The 16715-nt window shown below is 43.6% G+C and overlaps 1 protein-coding gene across 4 annotated transcripts in view; it reads left to right on the top strand.

The window, feature by feature from the left end:
- Positions 1–16715, top strand: part of ITPR2 (inositol 1,4,5-trisphosphate receptor type 2) — a 1506646-nt gene that overhangs the window by 1355378 nt on the left and 134553 nt on the right. For 2 of the 4 annotated variants that reach the window (XM_085652785.1, XM_085652784.1), the window contains one exon: positions 2855–2941. The exons of the other annotated variants lie outside the window; for them this stretch is intronic. In XM_085652785.1, the coding sequence (XP_085508911.1) occupies positions 2855–2941 (87 nt within the window). The remainder of the gene's footprint in view (positions 1–2854; positions 2942–16715) is intronic. 4 annotated transcript variants of the gene reach the window in all.

Below are 16715 nucleotides of genomic sequence, written 5' to 3'. Positions count from 1 at the left end.
CGCTCTTCCACATCGGGCAGACCTTCACTTTGCCCACCTTCTTTCTGCATCCTTCAAGAGAGGAGGAGAGGCTCCACCGTCTGGCCTCAAAACGTGCGCTCGCATTCTATCTGAAGCTTACGCAGCAGTTCTGGGTGGATGACCAGCTCTTTGTTGGCTACGTGGGCACCAAAAAAGGTCAGGCTGTGCACAAACAGACCATCTCGCGGTGGGTCGTTCTGTGCATCAAAGGATGTTACTCCTTGGCTAAGAAGGAGCCTCCTGTGGGGCTGCATGCTCATTCGACCAGGGCAACTGCAGCCACTACTGTCATGGGACGCGGTGTCCTCTTGCAGGACATTTGTCAGGCAGCTACGTGGGTCTCCCTGCACACGTTTACCAAGCATTACTGCCTTGACAGTCAGGTCCGGAGAGACGGCTTCTTTGGCCGTTCTGTTTTCTGTGACTTTCTGGTGTAATCCTTTCGCAGACCCACCACCGGGGTTGGTATTGCTGGGGTATCTATTCTAAGGTAAGGAATCTATCACTAATGTGTCTCTGTCAGATGCACAAGTTACTACTTGTATAACGATATATCTGTATCCAGCCGAACAGGGCGGAATACGGACGCCGGCTTGGCCCGCTTGGCCGACTTGAAGTTTTGGCATCCATTGCCTACTGTTGCATTCACCGATGGAAGTGCACCACGGTCTCTTAACCATGATGACCGCCTCCGCCAAGCACTCGTAATCCAGGATACACAGACCGGCTTGGCCTATTTGACGTTTCGGCAATCCTTGCTTGCATGTGCAATTACCCACGGAATTGCTTACACGGTCTTCCAACTTATGATGATCACCTCCATCTAGAATCCTTAGATTGAAAAGGAATCGACATCCCGCGAGTCTCTGCGGGTATGTGACAGGGCCCCATATCTATTCATGTTTCCTCAGTCTGTCCTGAAGAAGACCCGTAAGGCCGAGGTTCAAACTACCCTCTTGGCCATAAGATGGGTCAAAACGTAGACGCCCCCTTAAGTAGCCTGGACCACAAGCCCACCCCCAACGTGCCACATAAAAATACGTTTCTGTGTAAACTAAAATTGTATAGAAAGAAGGTTGTTTACTGTAACGTGGCCAGGAAGACCGGTGAATCATAACCAGTCCAACTTTTGAATGTTTATAATTTTCTTTTATGTCACTGCCTTGAAATTCCTTTTCACTACCTCTACACCAGAGCACTTTATCCTTTGCACATTCCCCCGGGAGCAACCTACCTTTCCTCTTAATATTATACAGTCAATTTATTGATTACTCGCCACATGATATGAGAATAAAACGCTTGGTGAAGAAGACCATGGCTATTGCACTTCTTCTTTTATCCTTAAATAATGTATTAAGTACTATGAGCTGATAAATCGTTTTGCTGATGCTCATGAAATTATCTACCGAATACGCTAGTAGGATACTTGATGTGTGTCAATTTTCAAATGGATGTCTAGGACCATTGTTTTTTGTAATGCACTGTACCCAGGTCCGAGACCACTATTGGGTTACCCCATTTTTGTAATGGCCGCATTCTATCTGAAGCGTACGCAGCAGTTCCGGGTGGATGACCAGCTCTTTGTTGGCAACGTGGGCTCCAAAAAGGTCGGCCTGTGCACAAACGGACAATCTCGCGGTGGTTCGTTCTGTGCATCAAAGCATGTTACTCCTTGGCTAAGAAGGAGCCTCCTGTGGGGCTGCATGCCCATTCGACCAGGGCAACTGCAGCCACTACTGCCTTGGGACGCAATGTCCCCTTGCAGGACATTTGTCAGGCAGCTAAGTGGGCCTCACTGCACACGTTTAACAAGCACTACTGCCTTGACAATCCGGTCCGGAAGAGACGGCTTCTTTGGCCGTTCTGTTCTCCGTGACTTTCTGGTGTAATCCTTTCGCAGACCCACCACCGGGCTTGGTATTGCTGGGGTATCTATTCTATCACAAACGTGTCTCTTTCAGTTGCACAAGTTACTACTTGTGTAACGATATATCTGTAAGAGACATAAGTTAGTGATAGATTCCTTACCGCCCCACCCATCCTCCCTGTTCTGCGAACTGATTTCTAGGGTTAAGGTCATCCCCTCTTTGTGGGGCCCTAGTTTCATGGCACCAGTGGTCAGTTTCTTGCATGGCTCTGCGTTTCTGGCGTGGAAAGTCGTGTACAGAACTGAGGTCAGCATGCATGGGTGGCACCTAAGTAGTCTCCGTGATGTAATCTCGGCGCTTACGACGCCAGTGACGGACGCGGGGCCGCACAACGCCACCTGCTGACGCGCAGGGGTACTGCTACAGAAAACCTTCCGGATCCAGTCTGACGCCTGGGGATATTCTAAGGTAAGGAATCTGTCACTCACTAATGTCTCTTACTGATATGTTGTTACACAAGTAGTATCTTGTGCTTCTTGCTTCAAAAAATTAGCCTTATTTGCAAACTACCACCTCACTTACCACTGAATCCACATTTTTGGCCTTTATATTACATAGTTTCCACCAGTGGTTTAAATGGAAACATAGAAGTGCAGGTACTCACTTTTTAGAGAGCCTGTTTCTCCTGAGAAGTGCCAATACTTACCCGTTAAGTATTTTGAGTAGTGATGAGAAGTGCAGATGCTGTCTTTGAAATTAAAGAAGTGCAGGTACTGAGTACTGGGTAGTACCTGCTCATTTAAAGCACTGGTTTGCACCCTTAATGTGTTGTTTGCAATGCTGCAACGGCATCGAACGTGTTTCTTTGCTTGTCGGTGGTTTTTTAAATAATAAATACTGATTCTGTCCGATGTGTAGTTTCACTCATTTGACACTACTCTGTTTCAATGTGTACCTCCTGACAGACAATGCTGAAGTTACAACCACGTTCCTGACTTCACCAATGGAGACCTGTAACAAGGAGAATTGTTCCATAATACCAGCCCCCACAGGTTAGTCTTTCCTGTGAACAAAATTCACAAGCAGCACACACTTCAACGTGTTGTTTTTATTTATATAGTTTTATATTAATGATACTGAACTTCAAAATAGGTTGATTCCCAGAAAAGTGTATGTAAGGTTTACTTTAAAAGGCACAGTTTTAGAAGTAAACCACAGCATAAGGAATTTTCTGCAATGATCTAGCATTACAGGCCTCCGTCTGAGAAACCACTTTGATGCAGGCTTCATTTAGCACAATTCAGTCAACAAACACTTTCTGCTGCACTCTTAGGACCCCATTATATTTTCCTTGTTATTTAGTGTGGGGGTTCCGGGAGCGTGAATCTGTGGTATTCCAGTACCACAAAATGTGCGTTTATAGTCTCTCCCTATTTTACTCCCCAATGGTTTCACCCCAGCTGTCCTGGGCCCGGACCTTAGTTGTGTATTTTCTGTAGTACAATTTCTACAGCAAATGTGATTCTTAACACTGTGATGGCTGTTTGGTGAAGCTGTGGTCCTGGCTGCACTTGGCTGGATGCGGAATCAAGACATTTTACTTCCGCCTTCTCACCTTTTTGGCCCTTTCCATTTCTGCTGATTGCATCTGGGCTTGTATATTGCAGCCTCTGTATTTATAGAATATATACAGAGTGTTATTTCAAGACCATTTGATATATGCCCTGAAAGGAGGTGAACATGAGAATTTATACAAGGGTTTGACATTATTCAGAAACCTGGGATAGTTGTAAAAAAGAGAAAAATTTGAATTCTTGAAACAAGTTGAGTACCTAGGTCACATTGTTTCTAAGGCAAAGGTGAATCTAATACCTAGTTTAATTAAGGCATTAAGAGATAGTTTTCTGTCGCAAGATAATCAAGAATTTAAACTTTTTTGGGGTTGTGCGAGTTCTGCTCATGGTTTGTACCAAATTATGCATCTCAAGGGATATTAGGGCAGAGTGCTCTGCAAGAAGGGAGAAAGGATTGCCTGAGAGTGTTCGATTGAGTGAAGAGGGATATGATGAATGCAAAACCTTTGAAACTGTATGACCCAGCATTGCACTGAATTATCACTGTAGATACTAGCAGTTATAGTCTGGGGACTGTACTCACTAATGGAATGGGAGACAACAATGCGTTGGTAAGCTTTGTGTCGCATGTTCTAGGGGATGCAGAATTACATTATTCTGTACTAAAAAAAGAGCTCTTGGCATGCTATTAGGCCATTGAAATGTTTTGGTGTTCTTTATGGGGAAGGAAATTCACATGTTGACTGCTCATTTACATTTTGAGTGGAGGCAAAGTACAGGGTCCAACTGCCTGAATTGCTCGCCTAACCTATAAGTTACTCCAGTACCAATTCATTATTGTCCACATTCTGTGGGCCACGTTTAACTATGTAGATTGCTCTCAGAAGAGGATCAAGATTATCATTGTGGTGATGTGCCAGATTGCTTAGTGGTAGCAGTGTACCTGAAGGAAGTAAGACATGACCCCAGCCAAGGAAAGATACTTACATGTCAGTTTTCACCCTTTTTTTCAGTGTAAATGGGGAACTGTCAAAGATGGTATCCTTATGCAAGGAGATAGGTCTGTATCACTTGAGAAATTGAGGCTGTGCTCGTTAAAGAAATTTGGGAAGAGCAATGATTCACAAAGTGCAAGCTGTCTTTTGGAGGCATAGTGTGGACAAGGGATATAGAGGAGTGTGTCGAGGGGTGTATGTGTTGCAGTTTAAGGTACAAGTCATTTAAGGTCAGTATGCAACTGTTACAGCCTATAGACCTACCTGTTGGACTTTGGAACAGGGTTGGAGTAGACCTCATTGGTTCTTTTAGCATACTCTCATCACAGTATTGCTTTGCCCTCGACATGATGGACTAGTACAGCAAATGCCAGAAGTAAGGTATTATTCTGACATCACATCCGTAGAAGTCATTGAACTTCTCAAAGATGCATTTATGAGGAACGGGTTCCCAGAGTTTTTGGTTTTAGACAAAGGATGTCAGTTTGTCAGTAGCAAAATGGTTTCTTTCTTGGAGTAATTTTGAAGAGTATTCAGTACCATCCACCAGATCAAGTGGAGCATATGAACAGGGTCATGAATGAATGTTTCCAGTGGACAAGAAGGAATGATTGTAATGTGCAACCATGTTGTGGCCCCATCGGACCACTCCCCACTCTTTTAACAAAGTTTCTTCTTTTCAACTCCCAAGCGGAAGACTAGCTTTGTTGAACGATTCCCCTGGGTGGATGTCAAAGAGGTTGAAACGAGGATTTTCTTTGTAAGATTTGAATAACATTGTTCTTGGGAGTGGAGAAAGACCAGTTTGATTACAAGAGGGGGTGAGAAGGGTCACCTCTCTCAGGAGTAATCTAGTCAGGATCAAAAAGCCTTATCAGGTCAGAAAGAGTGAGTTTGGTTAACCAGCAAGGGTTGAGAAAGTGTGTGGGAATGTGGTGATAGTGAAGGCCCTGGTGGACTATAAGCCAGGAGGTTAAAGTGATAGAAGATGCTCGTGAGGCAGCAGGGTGAGTTTGCATGAAAACATCACACATCGAGAAGGGCATTGCTACAGGTTTTGTTCAGGTTTGGGTGTTTTGATGTTTCTCTTAGCTTGGTTATGTTTAGTTTAAGGGCTATATAGTGTATGTAGTGTTTTCTATTGTAAAAGGTAGATATTATGTAGTACTTTCATATTTTACCCGACAAAGGGTATTTCCTGGGCATTGAGCATTCGTGTGTATATTCTTTGGTAGAATTTCTACTGCATGTTTGATTATTTACATTCTGTGATGGTTGTTTGGTGATGCTGTGCTTCTGGCTGCACCGAGTTGGCTCTGTATATCTACTCTCCTGTAAAGCTAAATTAACTTTCTCATAAAAAGCATCCACTCGTTACACAGCATTACAAGTTATTCCACCCAGAATTGGGAAAACCAGCCCTGAAAGACATCAGCAAATACCTTGTAATATTTTAACCCAAAGGGTGTAGCTGGAATCTCAACCAAGACTGACGTTTGCCAACTATGGAGTAAATAATGGACTTGTTTGTTAAGAGTACCTTTCTACTCTACCCCTAACAAAGGCCATTTAATGCCCTCTTCCCCCGGATACTCATGCTTCCATTTCCTTATTTGCAATCATCATGGATCCTTTTTTCCCCTGTGTTTTATAGTTTAAATCCTGTATAAGGCATACTGTGGATGTTATGTAAATGGATGGTACTGTTATATATATACACCCTTTTGCAAGTGCTGTCTCTGTAATAAATGACATTATCCCAGAGATTCGAGTGTGGGATATATATATATATATCCCACACTCAAATCTCTGGGATAATGTCATTTATTACAGAGACAGCACGCGCTTCCAACAAAACCAAAGTTGACAAAGGCTTTGTTAACAGCCGAAAGGCGTTCCAGTTTATGCAAGTGCTGTCTCTGTAATAAATTACTTTATCCCAGAGATGTGAGTGCAAGCATTTTCTAGAAGGAGAGATGGAGGTTTTTATATTTAGCGAGGCGTGTCTGGTATCGCTTCTCCTGCACCACCGGTGAACTGGATGCACTCCACTCCAGTAATTCCCCTAAAACCCAAAATATATATATATATATATATATATATATATATATATATATATATATATTTCAATGAAAAAAACAAAGTTTACAGGGACGTTATAGCTAGGCTCAGATTTCACTCGTACAAAACCACTGAAATTCAGCCGTTACAGTTAGCTGAGCTAACTGTAACTTTTGCCCTCACAATGCACTGCTTATGTTCTCACATATTGCATCACTCATGGCATGGTCAGTGACATCACTCATGACATCTCAAATGGCATCACTCATTACATCTGTAAGTGTTTTCTAAGTGTTTGAGTGTGAACGATGTATAATAATCTACTGCAAAAGTTAGATTAGTATACTAGGTGCACTATTGAGTGATACTACTTCTAACATATATTATGTGAGTGACTCTGTGTATCAATGTGTGAGTGATTGTGTAGGTGTGTGAGTGGCTGTATGGGTGTATACGTGGGTGTGTGAGTAGCTGTGTGGGTGAGTGAGTGGCTGTTTGAGTGGCTGTATTGGTGAGCAGGTGTGTGAGTGGCTCTATGGGCGAGTGGCTGTAGGGGTAGGTATTAATACATCTATTGCAGGGTCCTGTGTTTTCGACCTCTTGGTCACAGGTTAAAATCCCAGCGGGTCCACTCAGCCTTTCATCCTTTCTGAGGTCGATAAAATGAGTTCCGTTGAGTTGAGTAACAGTAAACATCTGTTATTCAGCGCCAAGATGCCAATGTGCGCTTTACAAATACACGTTATGTTATGAATGGCTGTATGTGTGAGTGAATGGGTGTGTAAGTAGCTGTATGGGAGAGTGAATTAATGTGAGAGTGCTTGTATGGATGTGTGAATGGGTATGTAAGTGGTTGTGTGAGGGCTTGCATGGGTGAGTGAGCAGTTGTGTTGAGAGATTTTATGAGTAAGTGGGTGTGTGAGTGGATATATGGGTGACTGTGTGGCTGTGCGAGTGGCTGTATGGGTAAGTGACTGATTGAATGAGTAGCTGTTTGATTGAGTGGGTGTGTCAGTGGCTGTCTGTGTGAATGAGTGAGTGGCTCTGTGGGTTAGTGAGTTTTTGTGAAAGTACTTTCATGGGTCTGTGAATGGGTAGGTGAATTGTTGTGTGGATGTGTTTATTGGCTGTATGAGAGGTTGTACAGGGGTGTGAGTGCTTCTGTGGATGATGTCATCAATGATGGCATTTGAGAGTGATGTCACTGACCATATCATTAGTGATGTAATATGTGAGGTCATAAGCAGTGTATTGTGGGGATATAACTGCTGAATTTCACTGATTTTGTACTAGTGAAATCTGAGCCTCTCTATAACGTCCCTGTAACCTTTGATTTTTTTCAGTGAATTGCCAAGGTTTTTTTAATCTTGTTTTCTAAATGTAGCCACTAACCTTTGAGAGTGAGTGTGTGAGTGAGTGCATTTTTTTGTAAACTTGTTTTTATTGCATTTTTTAAGGAATTGTACAAAGGAAAAAAGAAAATACACCATTATCGTAATGGGTATCACCCAAACCACTCATTGGCGGAAAATGACAAAAACATTTGACCACATATAGCATTGATAGTTCAGTGATCATTAACAATGAAACAACAAAACCGGCTCATGTAGCAGAAATATTTTGTCATTTCCGATCCCTAGGACCGGACAGCTAATCCAACAATCACAGCATTATTTGATACATTTCAGTCAGTGAGTTCCGGATGTGATAACAGGTGGGAGCGGAGTGTCTGCCAGACATTTTTAGGGTGGGAGGCAGGTGGAAGTAGGGACGAATATACATCGCCAGTCATATCACAGTACTTCATATCCCTGAGCCATGCCCCACCTTGAGGCGTCGCCGTGCCACCCCAGTTCAGGGACACCTGTCTTTTAGCCAGGATTAGCACAATTGCGGTGAAGCATCTTATTCCCCTGCTCAAATGGAGCAGCAGGGCCAGCAAGGGTGTGTGCAGGAGCTCAACTTCAACCATTGGTTCAAGATACCCAAACACTGCCTCCCAATAGGCCAGCAGCGTAGGGCAATTCCATGTCAAATGAATGAAATCAGCATGTGCCTTCGCACATCTCTGGCAGCCACCCGACTTCGTACAGTCCATCTTTGCAAGCAGCACAGGGGTGACATAGATTCTGTGTAGGTATTTAAAGTGCAGAAGTTTGTGTTTATAATTATTAGACAGTAGGCGTGTCTGTTCATAACAGTAGGCCCACATCGTCTCAGTCATAGGCTGCGCTAGGTTTCTCTCCATACCGCGCGTGCTCCACCACCCATCATTGGTCGGAGCGCCTGCACCTGTTGGTGTAGCCTAGAAACTAAATGCATGCCATTGGGCACGGTAATAATTGTTGTTAGTAGGGAGAGGTCTGTAAGCTCCTCTGTCTCAGGGTGCAGCACAGTGACCAGTGCCATTCATGTTCTATGCACAAGAAAACTGTCCAGCATGTATACATCCCGATTCGCTGTCAAGTCTGCCAAAGTACTTAATTGACCATCCCTGAACATGCCACCCATCTTTTATATTTGACAGAGGGTAAGTGCCCGATGCGTCAGCGTTTCAGGGATTATTGAGAATCCGCAAATGTGGTGAATACAAGCACTTAGCCCCCAGGTATCTGCGCAAGCGCTCCCACACCCAACCCATGGTTTGTAAGGTATGTATCTCAGCTGGCGTTCTTCTAAGCCCAAGCGGAAGAATAGTGGAAAGAGGGTAAGGGCGGGCATGCGTGTGCTCAGGCCTTTGGCACTATAGGCATCCGTCTGTATGGTACCAAAAGTAAGCATAATGCACCTGTGTCACTAGGTAGTACAGGTAGAAGTTGGGTACACCAAACCCCCCTCTCTCGAAGGGTTGTATGAGAGTTTTCCAGCCCACCCAAGCCTGCCCCCAGCCCAAATCAGCCGGGTCAGCATCACTCTAAGGGTTTTAAAGAAGGTAACTGTGAGTGGGATAGGTATATTCAAAAATAGGTATAAAAACATGGGCTGCACAACCATCCTAATGACAGCGATGCTTCCCACTATCGATAAGGGCACTGTAATCCAGCGATCTATCTGTTCTGAAAGACGATCAATGGCCGGACCATAATTTAGCCGCAGTACATCATAGGCCATGAGATCGTCGCACCAGCACAGCGGGAATTCCAGCGTGAATGGTGCGGTGGCATCTGTCAGAGGGAATGTTTGGGAGTTTTTCCAAATAATGACCATGCCAGAGAAGACGCCAAAAAGCACCACCTCTCTCATAATAGGAGGAAGATTTAAAGCTGGCTCACTGACGAACAAAAGGATGTCGTCTGTGCATAATGACGCAAGTAAAGGACCTTGATGAAATCCTATTCTCCGCTGCAGGTGCCACTCCTGCAGATGCCGCACCAGCGTGTCCATTACGATGAAAAAGAGCTGGGGCGAGAGGGGGCATCCTTGCCGGGTGCCCCTTGGCAACGTGAATCTATTAGATATTACTCCATTTATACGTAACTGTGCGACTGGACTAATATATAGAAGGCGGACAAATGACCGAAAATTGAGGGAAGCCTAGTTTGGTTAGTGCTGCATGCAAGAAGCCCCACTCTAGGGAATCAAATATTTTTTCAGTATCCAATCATATCGCGTCGGCAGGAAACGCAGGGTAGATCTGATTGATGACGGCAAGGAGCGTATGTAAATTTACCGAGGTGGACCTGTTCGGCATAAATCCTGACTGAAAGAGGGATATAATCTGCCCAATTATAAGCAAAATACGTGTGGCCCGTACTTTAGCTAATATTTTATAATCCTGGTTTAGGTGGGACAGTGGCCTATGAAAGGCACAATGATCAGCCGGCTTGCCCGGTTTTAGGAGCAAAGTTACTATTGCCTCGCCCATACTAGTGGGGAGTTAACTAGATTCTAGCGCTTCTGCGTAAGCCTCCAATGATTGTGGGACAAGTTGCTCCTTGTTAGTGTGTGAGTTAATGCATGAGTGTCTCTGCGAGTGGGTGTTAGAGTGTCTGAGTGGGTCTGTCAGTGGGTGTGTGAATGAGTAGGTCTGTGAGTGGGTGTGTAAATGTCTAAGTGGGTCCATGGCTGGGCACATGAGTGGGTCTGTGAGTGGGTGTTTTAGTCTCTGAGTAAGTCTGTATGTGAGTGCATGAGTCTGTGACTGGATGCATGAGTAGGTCTGTGAGTGGGTGCATGAGTGCATTTGAAGGTCTGTGAGTGGATGGATTAGTCTCTGAGTGGGTCTGTGAATGACAACTTAAGTGTCTCAGTGGGTCTGTGAGTGGGTGAATGAGGGCTTGAATGGATCTGTGAGTGGGTGCATGAATGTCTGAGTCTATCTGTTAGTGAGTGCATGAGTGGGTGTGCAGGTGTATGAGTGGATATGTCAGTGGGTGCACTGTCAAAAAAGTAGGAGGGAGCACGGGAACAGGTCCTCTTGTCAGCTTCCCCTGTGATGGTCCTCCTGTTCCGCATGCCTGCAGTCTGCTACCCTCTGCCGCCTTTGGTTTTGTGCCTCCTCTGCTCGTTTTTCTGCTTCTTCTCCCCTTGCTCCTGCCCCCATTTTGACTCTTTCTGCCCATTATTTTGCCTCTTTCTGCTTGCTCCTGACCTTTATTCTGCGCTTGCTGCTCATTTCGGACCTTTATTTTGCCTCTTGTCTGTTCATAGACCTTCTTTCTGCCTCTTTCTGCTTGTCTCTCACTTTTATTTTGCCTCTTTCTGCTCATTGCTGACCTTTATTTTTCCTCTTTCTGCTTGTTTCTCATCTTTATTTTGCCTCTGTCTGCTTCTTTCTCACCAAAATTTTGCCTTTGGCAACTCATTTCGGACCTTCATTCTGCCTCTTTCTGCAAGTTTCTCAATTTATTTGATTCTTTCTGCTCGTTGCTGATTTTTATTCTGTCTCTTTCTGCTCATTTCTCATTTTTATTTTGCCTCTTTCTGCTCATTTCTCACCTTTATTCTGCCACTTTCTGCTTGTTTCTGACCTTTATTTTGCCTCTTTCTGCTTTTTTCCCACAGGACCGCGGAGGGATCCTCAAGACTCCAGTGGTCCCAGCCAGCTTCCCATCTCCTGCTGGAGTAGGCATTGCTGCTGCATAGAGGTAGCTGCTGGAAAGGGAGCTCCTTCTGTGCAGAAGCAATCGTTTCATCTCTTTCCCAGCCCACATATCTGTTGGCAGGGAAAGAGATGAAACCTCTTCCAGCGGGTGGGAGCACTTTGACAGCTCCCGCCTGCTGGAGTCAGAATTTTTGCTTTTGCTTGGCGAGAGACCTTTTAAAGCTCCCACCATGCAAAAGCAAACAGCTATGTCCCGGGGGTGGGCACCCTAGGACAAAGTTGAAACCGGACCGAAGGGGTTAGCTGTCCCAGGGACATGTATGGCTCCAGGAGGGGGGGGGGGGCCCCCTTGTTCTGTTTGCACCGGTCACCCTGGGAGGTAGCGATCCCCCTGTCCTAGAACGGCCCAAGGGGGTGGGGAGGGGGTTGTGCTGTCCCTTTCCTTTTAAAAATAAATAAATAAAGCCCCAAGGAGGTGGTGGTCCAGGGGCCCCTGGGGTCCTTGCAGCCCCGCTCCATATTAAAACTTATCCCCGGGGAGGTGGTGGTTCCCGGGGGTCAACAAGGCCCCTCCCTAGTCAATTTATTTATAGCCCTGGGGAGGTGGTGGTACCCAGCGCTCGGGGGAGGGGAGCTGCAAGACCCTTATTCCTTTGAAGGTCTCAGATTCTCCTGTGGCATCTATGCCAACATTGATATATGATTCAGTAGACACATCTACCTCCTTTCAACATGCAAAATAATCACCAGTTTTGCTCAACATTTATGAAATAGAAAATATTAAAAGTTAAGAAATTGTGTTGACCAGAGCAGAAATAATAATGCTGGTTACAAGAGTCATCTTCTCCTCCATTCTGTCTGAAGGATGACTTTTAGATTATATTTTGTTGTCTTTAAAATTGTCACTTTATTACCATTATTTATGTATAAAAAGTATTCAGTGGTTAACTACCAAGGCCTGTATTGCTGAAAGAACATATTTTCCCAGTTTGCGCAAACAGACCTAATGAGCCCTATTGTGATGAATATGCTGCTCTCAGGGCAACCCAGAACTCTTGCTGCCCTGGAGACAGCACATACAAGTAAAAAAAGGAGCAGCTGTACAAAAGGTGCTCTGTGTTTCACACTGCAAGCAGCAACATGCCTGCGCTTTCAAGGAGGAGTAGAGATCCCCTTGCAGGCAGGTGCAGTGTGTGGCTGCACCTGCTGCAGGGTGATGTGTGAGTGATCCATGGGATCCCTTTTTACTCCTCAATAGGGCTGCCTACAGGGGGGCACACTGAGAGTGCACTACCTTTTTGTGGCACACTTTCAGTGCGCCTCCCGAGGCCGTTTGCCTCTGTGCCCGCATCGGTAATACGGTGTATGGGCAGAGTCAGTGATTCCCTCATTTGCATGGGGCCACGCTGTAATGCAAATGTGGGAATGCCCTCTAACAATAGCGCTGGCATAACATGTGCGCCAGTGCCATCAGTAGTACAGAAGTGGCGTACAAGCGTCTGCAACCCCTTCTGTAATTTCAAAGTGCCCCATAGGTGCACAAAGTGGGTACGCACTCATGTTGCACCCTTGGGCACTTTCTGTAATACGACCCCAAGTGTCTGATTCACAGTGGCAAATGTTCTCATAAAAACACAGGTTTAGAACCAAATGTACATTTTTATGCATGCTAAGAACATACAAAGGGGTCGCTGGTTGGCAGAATTGGGTTTATGAGTGTGGACATCCCTGTCATGAGTATGTGCAAACCTGTATTCTTTCATCCCATTCAAGGGATGGGAAAGGGGTGTTGCAAGGCATAATTTGCCCTAAATCTTTTGGAACACCCTGAAAAACATGGGTGTTTGTGGTCATTCCCAAACTCTGATCCAACTATTTCCCACTCAGGAAATGGTTGGAGCTTTACTCCAGCCATGAGCAGGAGTTACTCCACTATCTGAATGGGAAGGCAATCATATGACTCCTACATTTGGTAGGGGTGTATGGGATGGTTTCTCCATGGAACAAATACAGTTGTTCTGGGGTCTCCATTCTTTTGAGTGGGCCTGCTGATATGGCAAAATCTGTACACGGTTCCCCAATGGTACTGCTGGAAATATTTGCTTTGTTACAGAAAAACAGGCGGTCACAGTGAAAAGCCTAATATACAAACATCACAACACCCATATCCTGATTTAGAGATACACAAATTCAAGGGTTCACTTCTATTTGTTATCGTTGCATTATTAATCATGCTTCGTAAGTGCTCTGGGTGAAAAAGTGCTCAAAGGAAGTGCTTGTTTTGGAGGTTTTCGGAAACGTGAAAGGGGAAGTGTATATACAATATTCACAGTGTCTTATTTTTAAAAGAGAAACCTGTCTGATTGCCAATGAGGCCGCAAAGAAATTACATGTACAATCAGTTGTTAGAAACAGTAGCACAATTACTGTTATCCCAGTTGCTTAGCAAAAAACAGTACAGGCATTGAAATACAGTCGACGTTTTGACCCCATCAAATCACATGGTGAATTTAATCCTGTTTATTGCTAAGCAACTGGGATAACAGTAATTGTGATACTGTATCTAATGACTGATTGTACATGTAATTTCTTTGCGGCCTCATTGGCAATCAGACAGGTTTCTCTTTTATAAAAAAGACACTGTGAATATTGTATATACACTTTCCCTTTCACGTTTCCGAAAACCCTCACAACAAGCACTTCCTTTGAGCACTTTTTCACCTGGAGCACCTATTATATGTTCATTTACGAAGCATGATTAATAATGCAACAATAAAAAAGAGAAGTGAACCCTTGAATTTGTGGTTCTCTAATTCATGATATGGGTGTTGTGATGTTAGTATATTAGGCTATCCACTGTGACCGCCTGTTTTTCTGTATTGACCCAGGTCCGATGATTTTGGGTTTTCCCTAGTGAAGTGTAAGGGACGTATTTGCTTGGCACAGCTTTCCAGGGGGCTGTTAGGAATATTGGTGAATAACAAAAAGTATTACATTTACAGACATCATTCCTGTGGATGCAAATTTACTAATTTTATTCGTGACTTGGTCCATGAATTGTTCATGTATAGTTTAGTCTAGTTTATTTTAAACATTTTGGCCTCACCTGAGGTCTACAGTCTTCAACTCGACATTAGAATAAATGCATCACCACAATAATTAACACGACCAATGATACATAATATAAATGGTGCCCATTTAAACATGTTCTCCCTTAAATTTAAATATGGTTTAAAAGCATTTAAGAAATGTATGCGCTTTAGAACACAATTGTTCATTTGGCGGATTTTTAAGCAGGTCCATCAGGTCCATATTTTATCTCTCTATTACAGGAAATGTATATTTAAATTGAACCTCTTAATGCTGGTCATGAGTGCTAAACATGGAACATAGTTTGGATTGCTTTATGACGGAGGTCACAAAGAGGAGATTTGGTGGATCATTATTCATTCCCGCTGTTACATTATTTAGAAGAACATTCCCTATACGAAGGGACATAATAAACATCCAACACTGTAAGGGATTTGAAAGGAGAGATATGGGTGGGTCAGTCCAAAGGATATGTCAATACACAATGCATGGTAGAATTTCAAGGTAGCACATTGACCCATGTACAGTGTGTAAATAAGTTGCAAAGACTGAGATCTAAAGAAGAGTCGAATATGTCTTGGTGACCATCCTCTTAGTTCTCCCATACTACATTCAGAGTACTCAAAGGCTCTGTGTAAAATTCTCTTAAAGACTGAGTGAGTTTTGCATAACTTCAATCTTATGAAGTGACCTCAGAGAGGAATTAGCATGAAGTAGTGTATATCCCCAACAAATTATGTTGGCTAAAGACTGTACAAATGCACCAACTACGCCAAGTGCCAGTCTGAGGGACTGTACTGAAAGAAATGAGCTTAGTGAGCAAAAGTTTCTTAAAATCGTTCCTTTGCAAGTATTTAAAAATGACCATGATCCAGTTGGATCTCCGAGTAAATGAATGTTGGGGGAATTTTATTTTAGTTTTATCACACAAAAAAATTAGTTCATTAAATAATCAAAGTGTGTTCTCCCCATTGAAGTATATAAAAGTTGCAAGGAATTTTCATGTGCAAGGGTTTTAGTGCTCAAATTTATAAAATGCAACTTAGCCTTTAAATGACTGGAAAAGTTCTACTGAAAAAGGTGTATTTGTTACCTACTTCCAGCCTTTCATTACCCAGGTACCAGTTGTATGTTGAAGCTCTTTTCTTCACCCTAAAAACCAAAATGTTTCTTTTTGTTATATTAACCATTAAGAAATGCTTCTGTGCATCCCTATGTAACCCCCTCAAATTTTTATGGAGACCTATAGTAGTCTGCTCAAATAAAATGATGTCATCCGCATACAAGAGGGTATGTAGAAGCTTAGAAACAGATTTTGGGGGGTAATTTTTTCCAACCCGGAGGTGGCTTGGGGAAGCAGAGAGGTACAGTGAAAATAAGAAGGGTGTCAACACAGAACCTTGTTTTAACTGACTGAGAGTGGTGATGGGGTGGAAAGGCCCTTAACATCCCCAATACACTTTTTACATCAAGTTGAGGATTATATGTAAAGTAAGTCGCTTGTTATCCCCAAAGCAGACATCTTCAGTCATAAATTCAGCCTATACACTGAATCAAATGCAGTTGAAAAGTCAGTAAAACCAGCATATACACGTCTTATTCCCAAGTACATATTTGTCTCATAAAAACTGCTAAACTGATATTGTCTGTGACTGACTGATTATCTCTGAAGCTAGATTGTTCAAGGGGTGTAGTTTTTGCATCCTGTGCCCAGTTCTCCAAATGGTCTAATATACTAATGGCAAAGGTTTTCCTACAGTGTCAAGTAGTGCACATTGACGGTAATTTCCCAGGACTTGTCCCTATCTTGTGCACGGGGATGACGATGCTCCCTTGCCAGGATTTTGGCTACTGCCTGGTGGAGAAACAAACTTCAAATAAGGGTACCAGGAATGTGGCCCCTAGTTAAGGTTTGTTTATTAGCACCAAGATTGGATTCACATCCAGTAACCAGTCACTTGCACTTTTTGGAGCTTATGTATTCATCGAAAAAAGGAGTGCATGGTCTCTGTATGGCGTATTTGTTACAGAAAAGTGTTATATTTGATGAAAAGTCGTATAA

The sequence above is a fragment of the Triturus cristatus genome, chromosome 4_1 (genome assembly GCF_964204655.1).
Source record: "Triturus cristatus chromosome 4_1, aTriCri1.1, whole genome shotgun sequence".
Lineage (NCBI taxonomy): Eukaryota > Metazoa > Chordata > Amphibia > Caudata > Salamandridae > Triturus > Triturus cristatus.
This window is presented reverse-complemented; position numbering and strand designations above follow the sequence as displayed.